At 42.5% G+C, this 19319-nt stretch overlaps 1 protein-coding gene across 5 annotated transcripts in view; it reads right to left on the reverse strand.

The window, feature by feature from the left end:
• Window positions 1-19319, reverse strand: part of acap2b (ArfGAP with coiled-coil, ankyrin repeat and PH domains 2b) — a 50671-nt gene that overhangs the window by 15178 nt on the left and 16174 nt on the right. For 4 of the 5 annotated variants that reach the window (XM_015970685.3, XM_070554190.1, XM_015970687.3 and 1 more), the window contains exons 5-10: window positions 14498-14556; window positions 10986-11169; window positions 6829-6873; window positions 6649-6744; window positions 3923-3997; window positions 2906-2917 (exon numbers count right to left, since the gene is read on the reverse strand). In XM_015970685.3, the coding sequence (XP_015826171.3) occupies window positions 2906-2917; window positions 3923-3997; window positions 6649-6744; window positions 6829-6873; window positions 10986-11169; window positions 14498-14556 (471 nt within the window). The remainder of the gene's footprint in view (window positions 1-2905; window positions 2918-3922; window positions 3998-6648; window positions 6745-6828; window positions 6874-10985; window positions 11170-14497; window positions 14557-19319) is intronic. The other variant, XM_015970686.3, reaches the window with a different exon arrangement.

Genomic DNA, 19319 nt, shown 5'->3' on the forward strand with positions numbered 1-19319 from the left:
AAGGCTCTGGATGTTGTAGGGCTGTGTTGGCTGACGCGGCTCTGCAATATCGCTTGGACATCAGGGGCAGTCCAATTGGACTGGGAGACCGGGTTGGTGATTCTCTTATTTAAGGGGGGTACCAGGCCCTCTGATATGGGCGGTTAGATCCCTGTATGACCGGTGTCAGAGCTTGGTCCGCATTGCCGGTGTCAGTACAGGATCTGCTCGGGTGCAGGATCGGCTCGGGGTCCTTCGACTGCCGATGACGTCACATTACTGCAAATCTACTCGGCTTTCACACATACGTTTTGGAAAGACATCAGCAGTTTTGTTAATAAATTCTTGTTTGTTAACACATAAATGTTTTCTTTATCATTGTAATTTGTTAATAAAGCACCATATTATCTTTGGGGAGGTGTTTCGGGCATGTCCTGCCGGCAGAAGGCCCCCAGGTCGACCCAGGACACGTTGGAGAGGTTACATCTCCAATCTGGTCCGGGAACGCCTTGGGGTCCTGCCGGAGGAGCTGGTGGACAAGGCCGGGGAGAGGACGGCCTGGAGCTCCCTAATTGGTATGCTGCCCCCGCGACCCGGACCCGGATAAGCAGAGGAAGACGAAGACGAAGACGATTATCTTTGTTTTGTAAAGAATGTGAAACTGCATAAAACCAACATTGGACTGACAAAAAAATAGAACAGTTCTTATATGTGAAACCACATCTGTTTGTATTAATGTGGAGTTCGTCTGTATATTTCCTTAGTTGTTATCTAAATGCATTCTTTGACTCAAAATATTGCTTGGTGTCTTTCAATAAAGTTCTTATATTTTATTTTGCCCCATTTCATCAACATCAAGAGCTTTTGAGGGTCACCGTTTATCATTTGCTTATATTTGACATTTCCTTTAGAAATTCAAACATTTTCTCCAAAAAGTGTTGATTTTTGGACTACAACCGCTAAGACTATGACCGCAAATTTGTTCTGACCAATCAAAATCATACTTCCATAAGCTTCTTGTTCAGTCAACCAACTACTTTGACGTCATCAGCAGTCGAAGGACCCCGAGCCGATCCTGCACCTGAGCAGATCCTGTACCGACACCGGCAGTAAGTCAGGCTCGTTCCCAGTGACAGGTGGACTCCGCCAAGGCTGCCCTTTGTCACAGATTCTGTTCATAACCTTTATGGACAGGATTTCTAGGTGCAGCCAAGGTGTGGTTTTGGTAGCCTGAGGATCAGGTCTCTGCTTTTTGCAGATGATGTGGTCCTGTTGGCTTCATCAGAACGTGATCTTCAGCTTTTGCTGGAGCGGTTCGCAGCCGAGTGTGAAGCAGCTCTTTGGTTGCTTGGAGGTATATTTTGAACAAATCTGTATTATTTTGGTTGATCCTTTGGACACAAATCTTTTCTTTCCTTCTTTCCTTCCCTTCCTTCCCTTCCTTCCTTCCTTCCCTTCCTCCCTTCCTTCCTTCCAGCCATCGTCTGAACCCGCTTTGTCCAGGTAGGGTCGCGCGCGCGGGGGGGGGTCTGGTGCCTATCTCCAGCGGTCAATGGGCAATCAGGCGGGGTACACCCTGGACAGAGAGCCAGTCCATCTCAGGGCAACACAGAGACACACAGGACAAACAATCACGCACACACACACCTAAGGACAATTTAGACAGACCAGTTAACCTAACAGTCATGTTTTTTGGACTGTGGGAGGAAGCCGGAGTACCCGGAGAGAACCCACACATGCACAGGGAGAACATGCAAACTCCATGCAGAAAGATCCCAGGCCGGGAAGCGAACCCAGGACCTTCTTGCTGCAAGGCAACAGCTCTAACCACTGCGCCACTGTGCAGCCCCAAATCTTTTCCCATATACCTGATATTAAAGATTTTGTCCTGCTCCACGTGTGATTTCTGTAAGCTGAACTACTGGGAATAATTAGATCTTTGGGAAAAATGCTTCCTCAAAAAATGTGGTCAAGTAATTTAATGATGAACCTAAAACAGAAAATATTTGAGACAATTGTTAGCTATGAAGAAGCGTCTTGATCTTGCCAGGGGCACTAAATATTCCATCATTTTTCAACTAGAAACTAGGGGTAGACAGATATATGGGACCGATATGTGTCCTTAGTAAAGCTGATTTAAAATCAGGCACATCCTTGGCAGCCCGATTCTGTTGCAGAATTTACTCAAATGTATGTTTATGTTCACTAATAACATCTACGTAATAATTAGGTGTCTGACTCTAACACTGAGCAGTGCACAAAGTTAAGAATTAACAGTTAGTTAAATTAAGACTTCAAAAACCCATCATGGACCCACTGAATAAAAAATAAATAAATAAATGAATAAAAAGCCAAAGAAAGAGAAAACTGAAGAAGCAAAACCAAACTTGTGACACCTCCACATTTCAAAAATTAAGTACTGGCAATTGTGTGCATCAACCAATGTTATTGATGACATTTCAGCATGAAAATAAGGTGGAAAACGTCTGGATATCGGCTGACCGTGTCCCCTACATATTGGCATCGGTATCAGCAATAGAAAAACCAAAATCGGTCGACCTCTATTAGAAGCCACAATTAAAAAGGCTGATTACTATCTGTGGGTAACTGAACCCGCCAGAGTATGAGCCAATTATGTTAGGTAATGTGCATTAGGGCAATATGCTAAGAGTTGGTTCATCAATAAAATGAATAAGCTCAACAACAACAACAACAACATACACAAGAGCAAGCATGCCCATGAAATCATGGCATCATATCATCTCTTGTGATCATCCAGCTCCCTGGTGCCTCACCAGAGATGATGTGAGCAGCAGAAATGAGTCTGACCTTGGACAGCCGAGTGTCCAACACACTAATGCAGATACTACAGAGAAGTGACAAAGAGGGAGAGAGAGTTAAAACCAGGAAAAGCAGCACAGCTTACCTGCAGGGCGGCCTAGGGTTAGCAGAAGAAAAGATGAAAGAACAAAAGAAAAGGAAAAGAGGAGACAGTTGGTTAGACGTGTCTGTGTGGATGCAGACAGATGGACAGCACTGAGAGAATGTAAAAATAGCATCTAGCTAAAATGAGGGAGTGGAGGCAGAGAGTAGGAAAGTTGGAAGCTGGAGCACATACCATCTGACTAAACTAGAGAGAAGGGAGAGCAGAGGATGAGAGGAAAACACAGATGTAGAAGACGGAGGGAAAAAAACAGAACAGAAAACATAAAGGGCATCATAAAACCAATGCCAGTGACAGGCAGAGAGACGCTGAGACTACAGCTGTTAATGCTGACGTGTGACTTACAAATAAAGTTAATCATCACTCATTGAGCTCGCAAAGAGTTTAGAGGTCAGAATAAAAACACTCTGGTGAAATGTGCATAAATGAGTCTAAATCCATGATGAAAATGTTTAAATATAACTTGTCGAAGCTAGGAGGGATGTGTGGGAAGAGTTAGCGCGCTGAAACTGAACCTAGTTTGTCAGCTGTCAATAATGCATGTGCACATAGCTGAGAACCTCCTGCAGGTTCATCTTACACCTGATGCTGGAGTACTACCTCCATTCACTCACATAACACACACACACACACACACACACACACACACACACACACACACACACACACACTCAAGACGAAAGCAAGAGAACTTAACAGACATTAAATAAATCTATGGATGATGAAGCTCTTTATAATGAACACATTTTATATGGAAATGTGTTTTCAGCTTAGAGAAAAGTTGTTATTTTATGCTAATTATGTCTCAGATTGTGTACCAAATGCTATTTATGTGATGGATTTTTATTTATTTTTTGGTTTGGATGCAACTGGAACATTTTTGCCTAAAACAAAAGGATGACAAGGAAATTGTGTGTGTGTGTGTATGTGTGTGTGTGTGTGTGTGTGTGTGTGTGTGTGTGTGTGTGTGTGTGTGTGTGTGTGTGTGTGTGTGTGCACCTTTTGTTGGATGGTGGAGTGCTTCTGCTCCATGTCCCTTTTCTCTTTGGCAGCATCGACCACCAGCTGGTCCAACTGCAAGAGACGGAACAACAAATTAGTCAGGCTCACCAAACTGACTGCTCATGCAAAGCTTCTTTCAGCCAAAATGATCTAAATTCAGTGATGAAAACTGAGCTGAGAAACAAGAGGTGTGACGGGTCAGTTGAGACTGGAAGATGAAAAGTTTGTCTTTGTCAAATAAAAAAACAAACCATCTCCTCTTTATAAATGGATTTATTTTTTCCACGTGTGAAGCTGTGGAGAGATGAATGATTCCTGTCTTCCTTACATGCATGTAAGGAAGAACACAAAGGCCCTTTTGAGCAGAGAAGAAGGAAACAAATTTTTTAAAGGACCTTGGGTTCAAAGGGTGTCGCTGAAAAAGTGCCAGTTTGCCTTACAGCAGTGAAATTCTTAACTAGGTCTCTTGATGCTGCAGCATGACCTAAATCAGCATGTCTGCAGCCTCACACACAAGAGTCTGTATCTGATCAGAGGTCAGTGTTTGGCAGGGGTGCAGGGTCCATGTGAGTGAGAGATGAGAAGGGTTCATCAGAAACCTGCAGACAACAACTGCTGCTGTTGTTCCAACTGCCTGAAACATGTCTGAACAATGTCTGTTGATGTCATTTCTTACTGAGTTACAACCAATCAGCGTGAGTTAACCAAACGTTCTGCTCAGTCACTCTGTGGGGGTATTCCGAGTGTCTACCCCTGTTAAAGTACTCCATTGATTCCTGAAAATGGCTCGGTAAACGGCTTGTTCGGCCGGCTCGGTAAACTTGCCCCCCCACCCGGTGAGGTGGGGGGGGGGCAAGTTCCAGTAAAATGACCCTGAAGTCCGGACAATGGAAACAGGTCTCAAAATTAACAAAAGAAAAAACAGAGTGTAGTTTAATATTTAATCAATTTTTTGTTTTTTAAACCTGTACAAAGACCTGAAAGCACCTCCATAGGTTAAATCTGTTTGCTTTAGAAGACAAATACATTCTAGATGTAGCCATACAGGCAACACAACGTATAAACATGACTAAACCTTCACAAATGTGATCTGACCGTTTTAGAGAAAACTGAATTTGAGTTGTTTTTTTTTTAAGAACGGAAATGGGTGGGTGAGCAAACAGCAGCTGATAACATCAGATGGGAAATGTTTTTCCCTGTGGTCCGGTGACTGCTCATCCAGTCTGGACCATGCCATCAGTCCCATTACTATGAAAAGGCAGGTGTGTGTTTTCTTTTCCCTCTTCCTAAACATCTGTCAAACTTTCTTTCATAGTTTCAGCAGAAACCCTCCTCATGATGTACTCAACGACACACTGCTCACATCCTTCAACTACAATGATGAGGTTCATGATTCACGCAGAAGACGAAAGACGTTCTCCAGAGTCATGTGTTCAGTCACAAGGTTCAGTGTCAGAATATACAACCAGAATGAGATCCTATATTTAGATGTAGCTGAACCAGTTCCACTCGTGTCAGAAAAAAGCACCTTAGACATTAATCACTGTAAATCAGTCAATCATTATTTTTCTTGTCTATCATGTAATCAATTCAAAATGAAAAATTTAACTTGGACTCAAACCCCCAAAGCTCAGAGTATTAGTTTTGACATCAGCAAACATTCCCACTCTTGATTATCATTTTAATTGGGCACAGGTATTGTGTTGTATTACCAGACCTGTTGACAGCTCCTCCACACTTCCCTGCACAGCCTCTCCACCTTCTTTAACTTCATGATGGAGAACAGATAAAAAAAACACACAATCCTCTTGTTGCTGCTTCCCACAGCTCCGTCTCTGATCTTCCTCTCCTCTTGCTTTCTTCCAAACTCAGCGTGACATGCTTGTAATCCACAGCAATTCGTAGTCAGTTTGAAACCAGCTCTCCATCTTCTTTCCCCTCCCTCTTTGACGTTTAGTTTCTGAAATAGTCTTCTTTAATTCTCTCTTGCAATTCTCCAACAAACCCAAGCTTCTTTGCCATCAGTTCTTTGAGAAGCGGAGTCTGGGGCTTAGAGTCCGTGCCTTCGCCGCTGAGTTCCGTCCCATTTTTTAGTCTTGGAAATGATCACGATCTGCCACTCGTCCCCTAAAACAATCTGTCTTTCAAAGCTGCTCCCGTCTTCCCTCCTTTCTTCTCTCTTTATCTGTCAGCGTCTAGGTATCACCATCAGATGTGTCCAGCTATGAAGGCTGAGGGTAAAAATACAATCCTCTTCTCTCCAGTACAATTTAGAGAATTCACTTCTTCAACTTTGCCAAAAACAAATTTTCTCCCCCCTAAATAAAACCTCATTACTCGTATGTTATCTGGTTCAAACATCATAAAAATGTTTACTAGCTGCTCTAAACTATCCCCACTCTGGGACTAACTTGCCTGTCTTCCTCGTACGCCATCGAGAGCTACTCCGCCCATTTAAGCCTCAGATTTGACACAAGCTAAAGCATCAGTCAGAGTTTTCTTGCCGTTTTCACTCAGCTGACTGACATGCCTGTGAGTCTGCCTGTGGGAAAACCCTGTTCAAGCCTTCCGACTGTTTTAGTTTCCTCTTTCCAGCAGCTCTGGTGTGATAATCATCTTAAAAGTCACATTTGGGCCACATTCTGGCTCAGAGGGGAGGCACTTTTCCCAGAGTACACACACAGCTCCAAACTCAACTGATCAATAAAGGAAGTGGCTCGTACCTGTCCGCCCAGCTGTTTCATCAACGGTTGCAGTTCACTAAAGAGGTCATAACCTTGGTGGAAGAAGGTCAGATGGGCATACATGAAGGACAGCATCTACAGAGAGGACAGTGGTTATTCTAAACAGACCCACACATGTTTAACTTGACTTGTTTCAAAGCCATCAGGAACTAGACTTACTGATTTCAAGATTTCAGACCTTTTCTTGGACTGTAGAACATTTATCTGTAAATGACACATAAACTGTAAGCAATGGGGATAATTGCAAAAAAAAAAAAAAATACAACAGGAAAAAAACTTACAAATGCAAAGAGACCTCAAGGAGAAATTTGCATTTAGAAAGATGACAGAAAAGTTCCAGGACTAAAATAAACTTTACAATAAAACATGTAAAAGTGATTTTTTTATCACTCCAATCTTTTCCTGGTAGCGCTTCATCTTTCAACCACCAGAGGGAGCAGGAAGCTTCAGAATATAAAGCCCTTTTCATGTTTTATCTTATTTGTGTGTGTGAAGCAGATTGTGCTGCTCATCAGGCCCAAGGGGGAGACCATTCAAGGTTGTTCTTGAAGAGGAGGGATGAGTTAAGCAGGATGTTGAACAAAGATGTTGATTCTCGCGTTTTAACAGAGAGGCACCAGTAGGTGTTGTGATGCTATAAAAATTAAGGGAATCTCTGAACGGTTCAGGAAATGTTTGTGGTCACCAAAGCAGCGTCGCCCTAATTCGGTGTGTCAGAGAACAAAAGTCTGAATCCCTTTATGTGGGCGGCTGTAATTTCATAGCTTCGAGTTGTACTGACCACGCATCCAAAAGCAATCTGGACTCAGAGGGAGCTCAGTTTTTTATATCTCAAAGCCACAGTAGCTGATGCATCCCAACTTTCACACGCCTCTTAGATCTTTTGATCACTTTCAGGAGCCGTGACCGGAGCTGCACCACCAAACAATGGACGTTTAGACAGATGGGTGCAATACAGGGTCAGGACAGCAGCCACAGGCCAAGGTTGCAGTCAATTAGCCAGTAATTAGATGTTTAGTTGTGATAAATCCATTCTCTTAGGATGGAAGGGGAAAGGGTTTTAAATCAGGTTTTACTGATTTACTGATTGATTTTCTATAAACCCGAAAGGTCTTGGAAAAAAAACAACTCTTGAATTTTTGAGGCATCATGTTTTTGCAGTTTTACATGAATTAAAATCGTAAAAGAGCGTACCTCCATTGTTAATGCAAGTCTGGAGTTTTTATCTTTCCTTCTACTGACTTGCATGTTACGGACGATGGAATTATGCAAAATTACAGCAAAAAATATTCTAAGAAAATAAAGCTAAAATTGCTTTTAAATGTCTCCTGTGAGCACAGCTGCAGCTGTTAGCTGCTTTCTTTCAAAAGTGCTGACAGCACTAAGCAAATGTGAAGCTCTAAAAGAGGGCTCATTTAAATCAGCTGAGCTAGTAAAGATATTCCTGATTCCTCTCAGTCAGGCCTCCTCTCATTGTAAAGTGATTATGTGTGATTTGGACTCATTTATTTGGCACTACATAAACTGAATTTAAATAAACTGAATTGAAGCTGAACATAGTCTATTTTTATTATCAATCTGATTTTGGGGCCATTTTTGCTCTTTTGAAAAAGATATTCAACACAAAATACGGAACCTCTCCCCTGGGCTGCAACCTAACCATGGTGGAGGGGTTTGAGTGTGCCAATGATCCTAGGAGCTAAGTTGTCTGAGGCTTAATGCTCTGCTGGGCTTTTATCCATGGAGTCCAACCAGGCACAGTCCAAAGAGAAGATGTGAGTCCCCCTTTTCATGAGCTCACCACTCGTGGGAGGGGCCAAAGGGGTTGGGTGGTAACCAAAGGAAGGGACCTTGACTGTCTGATCCTTGGCTACAAATTCAGTTCAATTCAATTCAATTAAAAAATACTTTATTAATCCCAGAGGGAAATTGATTGAATACAAGCTCTTGGTACGTTGAATGTCACCACTCTGGTAGGGATAGAACCGGAGTTGGTGTCTGAGGTTGAGAGGTTACAGCTAGATATAGTTGGGCTAGTTGTACCTTTGTTATTATTTTTCTGCAAAATATTCTCTTAAGTGTTGTTGCTGCCGTAACAAGTAAATTTCTCCACTTTGGGATCAATAAAGTCTATTCTATTCAAGTTTATTTATATAGCGCCAAATCACGACAAGCGTCGTCCCAAGGCACTTCACATTATAAACATTCCTATACAGGTCGATTCATTAAGCCAATCAGAAAAAAGTTTCCTATATAAGGAACCCAGCAAATTGCATCGAGTTTACAGCAATCCTCATACTAAGCAAGCATGCAGTGACAGTGGAGAGGAAAACTCCCTTTTAACAGGAAGAAACCTCCAGAGGATCCTGGCTCAGTAAAAGCAGCCATCCGCCACGACTCACTGGGGACTCACTATTCTATTCTTCCAGCGCCTCAGGAGGGGAAAGCAGTGCACTACCAACACAGTTTACAGTGGTGATGGTGTGCTGCTGACCTCTACTTTGGACATTGTGGACTGGTGGGCGGAATTTTTCGAATACCTCCTCAACCCCACCAACACATCTTCCAGTGAAGAAGCGGAGCCTTGGTACTTTGGGTTGGACCTGGGGCCGAGATCAATGAGGTGGTCAAAAAGCTCCGCGGTGGCAAGGCCCCAAGGGGTGGATGAGATCAGCTTGGAGTTCCTCAAGGCTCTGAATGTTGTGTTGGTTGATGCTCTGCAGTATCGCGTGGACATTGGAGGAAGTTCCACTGGATTGGCAGAGTGGAGTGGTGTTTCCCATATTTAAGGGGGGGGGGGGGGCGCAGAGTGTGTTCCAACTACAGGGGGATCACACTCCTGAGCCTGCCTGGTAAGGTATATCCAGCAGTTCTGGAGAAGAGGGTCCGTGGGATTGTCGAACCTCGGATCCAGGAGGATCAATGTGGTTTTCATCCTGGCTGTGGAACCCTGGACCAGATCTTTACCCCTTTGGGGGGGGGGGGGGGGGGGGTCCTGGAGGGTGTGTGGGAGTTTGCCCAACCAATCTACAAGTGTTTTGTGGATTTGGAGAAGGCGTTCGACTGCGTCCCTTGGGGGGCCTTGTGGGGGGTACTCCAGGAGTTAGAGACACCAGGCCCTTTGATACGACTGGCTCCTCTTCCATGTAGAGAGGAACCAGTTGAGTTGGCTCGGGTATCTGGTCAGGATGACACCCAGGGACACCTCCCCGGTGATGTTTTTTGGGCACGTCCAATGAGAAGGAGACCCAAGGGAAGACCAAGGAAACACTGGAGGGACTATGTCTCTCGGCTGGCCAGGGAACGCCTTGGGATTCCCCTGGAAGAACTGGCCCAAGTGGCTGGGGAGAGGGAAGTCTGGGCCTCTCTGCTTAGGCTGCTGCCCCTGTGACCCAACTCTGGATAAGCGGCTGAAAATGGATGGGTGGATGGAATAAATATGGAAGCTGATTAATTAGACACTGCTGCTGTTATTCGGAGACACGGCTGATTTATTTACCAACCTGTAAATAAGTTAGAGTACAAGCCTTTAAAGAATTACTTAGATTTCATTTGCCGGAAAAAGAAACTAGTCACAACAACAATAATAATAAAAATAACAACAACAACAATAATAAGCAATCGTTCTTTTATTTTTGTGTTTTCATATTTATGGACCTTTAGCTGTTCTCCTGGATGCTTCCCCTTTTAAATTTCCTCTTTAACTTAATTTTGGTGACAGAAATAATGAAGAAATTAGTCATGTCTCTTTTCCTGCGCCTTACCAAACATCATGTTGGCAGGAATAATATGACAGAAGCCATTACTTTTATATCCTCCATCAGTGCAGGCGGATATGTAAGTCTTAGTGGTGTCAAAACTGACATCAACGTGAGTGGGTGGGATACCTCAATTACTTTTCTAAATTAATGCTGTGTCCTAGTTTATCAAGACTTTAGTGGCTATGAGTGTAAAAAAATGTAGGCAACATAGTTTTGTTATATCATGGGAAGATAACTACTAATATTTCATACTAATTATTACAAGTGCCCAGTTAAGTATAAAACAAAAAAAGTATATAAATCAAAAAGAAACTAACATTTCTGTTTATCCCTGGTCTTTCTAATCATCTTGTGACTAAGGGGTTTTAAACGTTATTCTTCTTCTTCTTAATTTCTGTCACAATCTCAAAATCTCAGAAGCTGCGTCACTTTCAGGAAGACGATGTTCTGTAAAATGGTTCTGCAACATCTTTCTTACATCAGAAACAATCTGTTCCCTGGTCTATCGCTGCCATTTACAGAATGTTCAGTTTAAAACCAGCAGAGGCCTTGTACCTGTAAGACGTAGTCGAGGACGATGTGTCGGAAGCACTTGCGTGTGGCGGTGAGGATGTTTGTTGCCTCCTCCACTTCATGCTGTTTGTTACGGGGAGCCTGAGCGTTTTTGATAAGTGCTGCCTCCTTTTCCTCGCTGACTTTGTCAAACTGTTTCTTGGCCTCTTTGAACTTGCGAAGGTCACTGATAAAGAAAGGAGAGAGAAATGGTTCCTTGTTGAAGAATCTTATTTCACCTCTAAAACATATAACAGAATATTTAGGTGGCAGCTGTGGAATGATTGGCCATGTGGGCAAAAGTTAAAACAGGAAAGTTACTCTGAGTTTGACAAGTTTGTTATAGGCTCAGGTCAAAAACGTTACACAATTAGTTGTCTGAAATAAGATTTTTTTTTACCTCAATCAAAGTCAAAGTCAGTTTTATTGTCAGTTCTGCCACATGTACAGGACATACAGAGAAATGAAATTACGTTACTCTCAAACTCTCGCTAGATAGAAAATAACCATTTAGTATAAAAAGAGTAACCAAGTTCAGAGAGACTGTGGGGGGAAAGAGAGGAGAGGGGGGAGAGCCAGGAGGGAGTTTAGCTTCCTAACTGCCTGATGGATAAAGCTGTCCTTCAGTCTGTTGGTCCTGGCCTTGAGACTCCGCAGTCTCCTCCCTGATGGCAGCAGCTCGAAGAGGCTTTGCATTGGGTGAGTGGGATCAGCCGCAATGCAAAGGGCCTTTTATATGAGGCAGGTGCTGTAAATGTCTGGTAGGGAGGGGAGAGAGACCCCAATGATCTCTGCTGCTCTCACTATACGTTGGAGGGTTTTAAGGCAGGAAACGTTGCAGGCTCCGAACCACACTGTGATGCCGCACGACAGGATGCTCTCGATGGTGCATCTGTAGAAAGTGTACAGGATGGGGGCTGGTGCTCTTGCTCTTCTTAGTTTGCGGAGGAAGAAGAGACACTGCAGTGATTTCCTAGCCCATGCTATGGTGTTGTTCGTCCAGGAGAGATCCTCTGTAATGTGCACACCCAGGAACTTGGTGCTGCTCACTCTCTCCACAGACACACCGTCGATGGTCAGAGGAGCATGCTGAGTGTGTGCTCTCCTTAAGTCCACAACAATCTCCTTGGCTTCTCCAAATTTAGAGAGAGGTTGTTGTCAGCACACCATGTGGTAAGGCGGCTCACCTCGTTCCTGTAGTCTGTCTCATCCCCGTGGTTTATGAGACCCACCACTGTTGTATCATCTGCAAATTTGATGAAGAGGTTAGAGCTGTGTAATGGTGTACAGTCGTGGGTCAGCAGAGTGAAGAGGAGGGGGCTCAGCACACATCCCTGAGGGGCCCCCGTGTTTGAAATGATGGTGCTGGATGTGTTTCTGCCGACCCGTACTGCTTGTGGTCTTCCAGTGAGGAAGTCCAACAGCCAGTTACACAGTGAGGTGTTGAGACCCAGCTGGACCAGTTTTTGAGTAAGCTGTTGGGGGATGATGGTGTTGAATGCTGAACTAAAGTCTATGAACAGCATTCGGACATATGAGTCTTTTTTGTCCAGATGTGTGAATGCTGAGTGGAGTGCAGTGGAGATGGTGTCATCGGTCGAGCGGTTGGACCGTTATGCTAACTGGAAGGGGTCCAGGCAGGGGGGCAGAACAGACTTGATGTGTTGCATGACTAACTTCATAAGGATGGGAGTAAGTGCAACAGGACGGTAGTCATTAAAGCAGGAGGGAGATGTTTTTGGGACCGGAATAATTGATGTGGCTTTAAAGCACGTGGGGATGACAGCCTGGATAAATGATGTGTTGAAAATGTCTGTGAAGGCATCAGTTAGTTCCACTGCACAGTCTCTCAGTGCCCGGCCAGGAATATCATCAGGACCCGGAGCTTTACGTGCATTGATCCTGCTAAGGGATCTCCTTATGCTGTCCGGGGACAGTCATCACCTGGTCACCAGGAGGAGGTGGAATCTTCTGTGCTGTGGTACCGTTTTGCACTTCAAAGCGAGCAAAAAAGGTGTTCAGCTCGTTCAGCAGGGAGATGGTGCTATCACAGCTCTGTGGAGGGGACCATCTATGATGGTCTGACTGCCCCTCCAATTCAAATTTTTAAAAACGAATTAGTATTTAAAGATGCACAGTGTAAGACCGACATATTGTGGTCAGATTTGGGTACTGCAGTTCATGTATAAAGACAAAAGAGTCCAGTCCAGTGCCCCAGTGCCCCACTGATTGCTTGCGATTTCTGAACTGGGCTTCAACTAGCTGAAGACATGCTAAAGATTGCAAAAAATAACAACCCAAAAACAATCTCAGGTTCTACTTTTCCCAATTTTTTGTACCCGTGTTGCTCACGTATCCTGTAACTATGCTTTTGCCCTCCATTGGTGGACCCACGTGGTCAGGTGACGTAGGTGCAAAGGGTCAATTGAGACGAGACAGATTGTAAACAATGACCATGTCCCTGTGAGGCCTTTGAAGCCTTTTTAAAAGGAGAAAAACTGACAATCCCCCAGCCAGCTGAGAAGTAAATGTGTAACTTTCAATCTAAACTTCATTCCAACATGACTGAGACCTTAGACTGTTTAGTGCGTAGTTCGCTGTAAAAGTATTGTACCTTTAAATATTCTGTTGTTGGATCATAGTTGTACTAATTCTACTTGGCATGAAGCAGAATTGGGCTGACCTGTCTGGGACAACTCTACCTTTATTCAATACTTGTTACAAATCACCATTAATAGCCAGTGTCAAATGTCACTTTTTGACTTTAAAATAAATTCTCCCCATGAGAGAAAAATTCTGAAACACGTCAGAAAATATTTAAAATAACTTCAACTTTCATGGCTATCTAGATACAACAGAAATGCAATGATTTATGGTATTTTTATCTGCAACAGTGTTGTGGGGGGTAAAGGTGATTTGTTAGGGGAGATAAGCCTATCTCAGCTTTGACAGAACCATACTGTAGTCACGGAAATAGAACATTTCAAAGGTTAAAGGTCATTCTATAAAACTTTGCACAATTGATATCCCTGAAGGTCAAAACCAAACAGTATTTGCTGAAACTATTTGACCTTGTGACCGTGAATTCCCCAGACAGCTCGACACATTCTTCTCTGGAATTTTTAATCTGTGTGATTTTATTCCATCCTTGAAGGCTACATACAGAGAAAGTGTGAAGAAATTTTTTTCTTAAGATGTGCTAATAACGTGGGTGTTCAACTCTGATGAGCCCGAGGAAAAAACTGCTAATCCTTATAATGAAATGAACCAAAGCTGTGTTTGCTCCTTGTAATTATGCCAGCAGTCTCAAACTCTCATCTGAAACTTGAAATATGAAGTTATTATCTCAAAATTTAAATTTGTGCAACTTTGTGTCCTCATTTTAAATCTTTCATTTCAGATTTTTGTAATAATTCATCAAAAACATCCAGAAATCCCAATTTTTCTCATGATTGGTAACACAACCTCACATCTTCAAGAGCACAATTTTTTGTCCTTAGCCACTTTATACTCACTCTTTCACAAAGGTTTGCAGTTGAGTCTTGATCGATCTCTGGGCCTGATCAAATAAAATCTGTGGAGAAAATCAAGTCATCGTGAGCATCAAAACGGAGAAAGGCATAAAAACGCAATACATTTTCTGTCTACACCAGTCAGCGATCATCATCTCTGTTTAGGGAAGTTTTTGTTGACGTTAAAGGGTGTAATTAAGCAGCTAAATATACACCAACACACTGACTTGGTAAACTCCCCTCATAAAGACATAAACGGGACAAATGATGTAAGTGCTTATGAGTCATTCCCTCATTAACCTGCAAGCTTCCTCAAAAATCAGCTTGGCAGCAAAAAAAAAAAAAAACAACTTTAAGTTGGGCTTCGGCAATATTTTGTTGACAAGACAATGTGAGCAGTGTGGCTGGGAAAGGCTTCCAGTGACAAACAGATTGAGCACTGTGTTGAAGCAGATCATGTGCTCAAAGACCGCTGAGTGACAAAAAGCAATCAGTCAGCTGGTTACAGTCCCCTCTGATGAGTAACAGTCACTGTGGCTCCTAAACAACTCTGGAAAGCTAATCAGAAGACACAGTGACGCTACTACTGAGACATCATGATTTCCCATCTGATCTTTTAACATGTGCGCAGCAGTAGCTCAGGAGGTAGAACGGGTTGCCCAATGACTGAAGGGTTGTAGGATCCCAGCTCCCGTGTTCTGCAGCCTTGCTTCAGTCAGTACGTCCCAGGGCAGGAGTGGAAACAATGTAGCTCATCTTCACCAGTGTGTGAATGTGTGTGTACATGGATGAATGACTGTTGTGGAGCGCCTTGGAGGGTTATAGAAGCCTAGAAGGTCTTTGATGCGTTCTTACTGTGTTTAGTTTCTAATTCCATTTTTGGTTCTTTTTAAAACACAGGAAAGGTTTTTCTTTACCTTGCTGACGCACGTTTCGTTTGCCGACTGCAAAACATCCTACTCCGTTTATCCGCAGGCAGCAGAGGACGTTGTCGCCCTCTGCTGCCCGATCTCCCCTCTCCGATGATGCAGTCCCATGCGCTATCCAATGAGTAAACTCCATCGTCTCTGTTCATGGTCTCGCATCCACGTCTCCTTATCTCTATAGCTTCCTTAATCCATCTTTTGTATTTCTGTTGTTCGGTGTTTATGATCCTTGTGTTGTCCCAGTCCATTATATATGGTTTTCTCTTATGCAGTGATCTGTTGCGGCTGACTTCTTTATTGTACTTTCTGCTTCTTGTTTTGCTGCTCTTGTGTGTTTTCGACTTGTTTCTTACTCACACTCCTTTCTATGTTCTATTGTTCGTGTGTTGAGTTGGCGTCCGGTTTCTCCTATGTATGTTTTATTGCAGCGTTTGCATGGGATTTCGTTAACGACTCCACATTTTTGTCCAGCTGGTATCTTGTCTTTTGGGTGTACTAGTCTCTTTCTAACTGTTGTGTATGTTTTTGTTGGTGTGTTTATGTTGTGTTTTTTCATTGTTGCTCTTATTTTTTTCTGTTATGCCTTTGATGTATGGTAAGGTTATCACTGGTTTTGGTTCTTGTCTTTCTGGGTTTCTGATTCTTTGCTTAGGTTGTTCTTTTCTTTCTGTTGTTGTTTGTTGTTTTCCTTTGTTTACTGCCCATGTCGGGTATCCGCAGGTCTATAAAGCGTGTTGCATGTTTTTGTCCTCTTGTTTACGGTCCCTTTCTTCTGTTATCATGCTGGTTCGGTGATATAATGTTCTGATTACTATTTTGTGTATGGTAGGGTGTTCTGTGGTCCATAATAAATATTGGTCTGTGTGTGTTGGTTTCCTGTATGTGTTTATGTTTAGGGTCCCGTCGGTCTGCCTGGTTATTTTCATGTCCATAAATGCCATACTGCCATCTGTTTCCGTCTCATATGTGAACTTTATGTTGCCTGTGTCGTCAATGTTATTCAAGTGTGTTAGTGTTTGTTTGTCCTTTTGGTTTGATTTCCAGTATGTCGTCTACGTAGTGTTTCCATAATTTTATTTTGCAGTTTTGGGGGGCAGTGGCTTTTTGTTCTAGGTCTTCCATGAAAAACTCGCACAGGGTGGCTGATAACGGGTCACCCATGGCGAAGCCTTCCAGTTGTTTGGATATTGTGTCATCGTATGTGAAGTAAGTGGAGTTAGCTATCAGTCCTATCAGTTGTGCTATGTCATCTGCTGTGAGGTTTGTTCTTTTGTGTAACGTTTTGTCCTGTCTGATTCTGTTAACTACTATGTCTACGTTTTTTTGGGTTGGTGTTTTTGTGAACAGGGATGTGTTTTTCATAGAAGACCTAGAACAAAAAGCCATAGCCACTGCCCCCGAAACTGTGAAATAAAGTTATGGAAACGCTACGTAGACAACATACTGGAAATCATACCAAAAGGACAAACACATACAGGAAACCAGCACACACAGACCAATACTTATTATGGACATCAGAACACCCTACCATACACAAAATGTCAGTAGTAGAACATTATATCACTGAGCAAACGTGGTAACAGAAGAAAGAGACCGTAAACAAGAGGACAAACACATACAACACGCTTTAAAGACCTGCGGATACCCGACATGGGCATTACACAAAGGAAAACAACAAACAACAACAGAAAGAAAAGAACAACCAAAGCAAAGAACTAGAAACCCAGAAAGACAAGAACCAAAACCAGTGATAACCTTACCATACATCAAAGGCATAACAGAAAAAATAAGAGCAACAATGAAAAAACAACATAAACACACCCACAAAAACATACACAACAGTTAGAAACAGATTAGTACACCCAAAAGACAAGATACCAGCTGGACAAAAATGTGGAGTCGTTAACGAAATCCCATGCAAACTCTGCAATAAAACATACATAGGAGAAACCGGACGCCAACTCAACACACGAACAATACAACATAGAAAGGAGTGTGAGAAAGAAACAAGTCGAAAACACACAAGAGCAGCAAAACAAGAAGCAGAAAGTACAATAAAGAAGTCAGCCGTAACAGATCATTGCACAAGAGAAAACCATATAATGGACTGGGACAACACAAGGATCATAAACACCGAACAACATAAATACAAAAGATGGATTAAGGAAGCAATGGAGATAAGGAGATGTGGATGCGGGACCATGAACAGAGACGATGGAGTTTACTCATTGGGATAGCGCATGGGACTGCATCATCGGAGAGGGGAGAGCGGGCAGCAGAGGGCGACAACGTCCTCTACTGCCTGCGGATAAACGGAGTAGGATGTTTAGCAGTCGGCAAACGAAACGTATGTCAGCAAGGTAAAGAAAAACCTTTCCTGTGTTTTAAAAAGAACCAGAAATGGAATTAGCCTATAAGGTGTTACCATGAAAAAAAAATGTTCATCATACAGCTCAAGAATTAACTTTCCTCTTGCTTTCTTAGCTAAGCTCCCCACGTCTGTCCACCTGCTAAAAGTGGAATGTACTCTTGTATAGTCCTAAATATACTCTTCCACATCCCTTTGTCCCTTGTGTTGGACCATGTTGCTGAACCTGTTTTCCTCTGTTGTTGTCACTTGACATTGAGTTGACAACCTTTCATCTTCCTCTGTTGGCAAACCATGTGCCACCTGATGCCATCTTGCTCCATTTGCGGTGACATTTTGTGTCATCATTGTAACGACCTGACTAGTGGGACCAACAGAGCTGGTGGTGGTTTCATCTTTATTTTGTGTTTGATGTTAAAACACTAATAACTCCTCACCTTTCTGACTGTTCCTACCCCTTTGCTCAGGGCTAAGCCCTGCTTCATGACTAAACCGATCACCAACGCTGCTGCCATGATAAACATCTGTACCAGTACTTCCAGCTCACAAGACCAGAGTTGGAAGTGCAGAACAAGACAACCTTACATAACAACAGAGGAGGACCACAGGTCATTATGACAGAAAAACATCAAGTGACACCATGAGAAGATGTCAGTGCCAACTACATGATCAAACAACATGACACAAAGACAAAGTGAACAACTCATGAACATATTTTAGGCACATATGAAAACCCTTAAAAGACTTTGACTTTGTCTGTCTGCTGGTGAGGTAGAGTGAGTGAATCAGGTACTCATTTGTGGGATTTTTCTTATTTCGTTATCAATATCTTTGGATACAGGTGTAAAAAAATAAAATAAAAAAAATAAAGAGTGAAAATGCAAAAAAAAAAAAAAAAGAGGGAGAGATCTTGAACATTTGCATCCCTTTCATTTCAACTTGAGGTTTGAAAACATTGTCAGCAAAATTAACCTTTTAAAGGAAAATACATCTATTCTATAATTTGCTCTACAAAATTACTGAACTATCCAACTTTTAAATGAACAAGCTTAAAAATTACACACACAAAAATACACAGGTTCTAAATTATTTTACCTGCTTTAAAACGTTTGACCTTTGAAACCAGACTGAGCTACTCACATTAAAATATGAGTAAATACAAAGGAGAAGTAAGCCTGACCTTTTTCTTTTGTTCTGAGATGTTTGAATGTCAAAATCTCACACTAGCTCTTATATAAGCTAAAAGGGACATTAAGGAAATTAGAGCATCCAATGCTGTTGGGTTTGTAATACTGAAAAACACAAATAGGCTACAGCTGGTTCTTTATTAAATGTTACTTTAATGCCAACCAAAGACCAAAAAGTAAGCAATCTAAAAGTGGGACTTTAAGAGAAAACTGAGTCTGACCTGGTTGCTAACATACGTTTATATTTATCACCCTGTGTTTGACGGTAGAACCTTTAAGAACAACAGAATCCCAAATCTACAGCCTTGAACTGCTCCTCTAAAGCCTTAAATTGTTCTGAAAGA

Source organism: Nothobranchius furzeri, chromosome 8 (assembly GCF_043380555.1).
Source record: "Nothobranchius furzeri strain GRZ-AD chromosome 8, NfurGRZ-RIMD1, whole genome shotgun sequence".
Classification (NCBI taxonomy): Eukaryota; Metazoa; Chordata; class Actinopteri; order Cyprinodontiformes; family Nothobranchiidae; genus Nothobranchius; species Nothobranchius furzeri.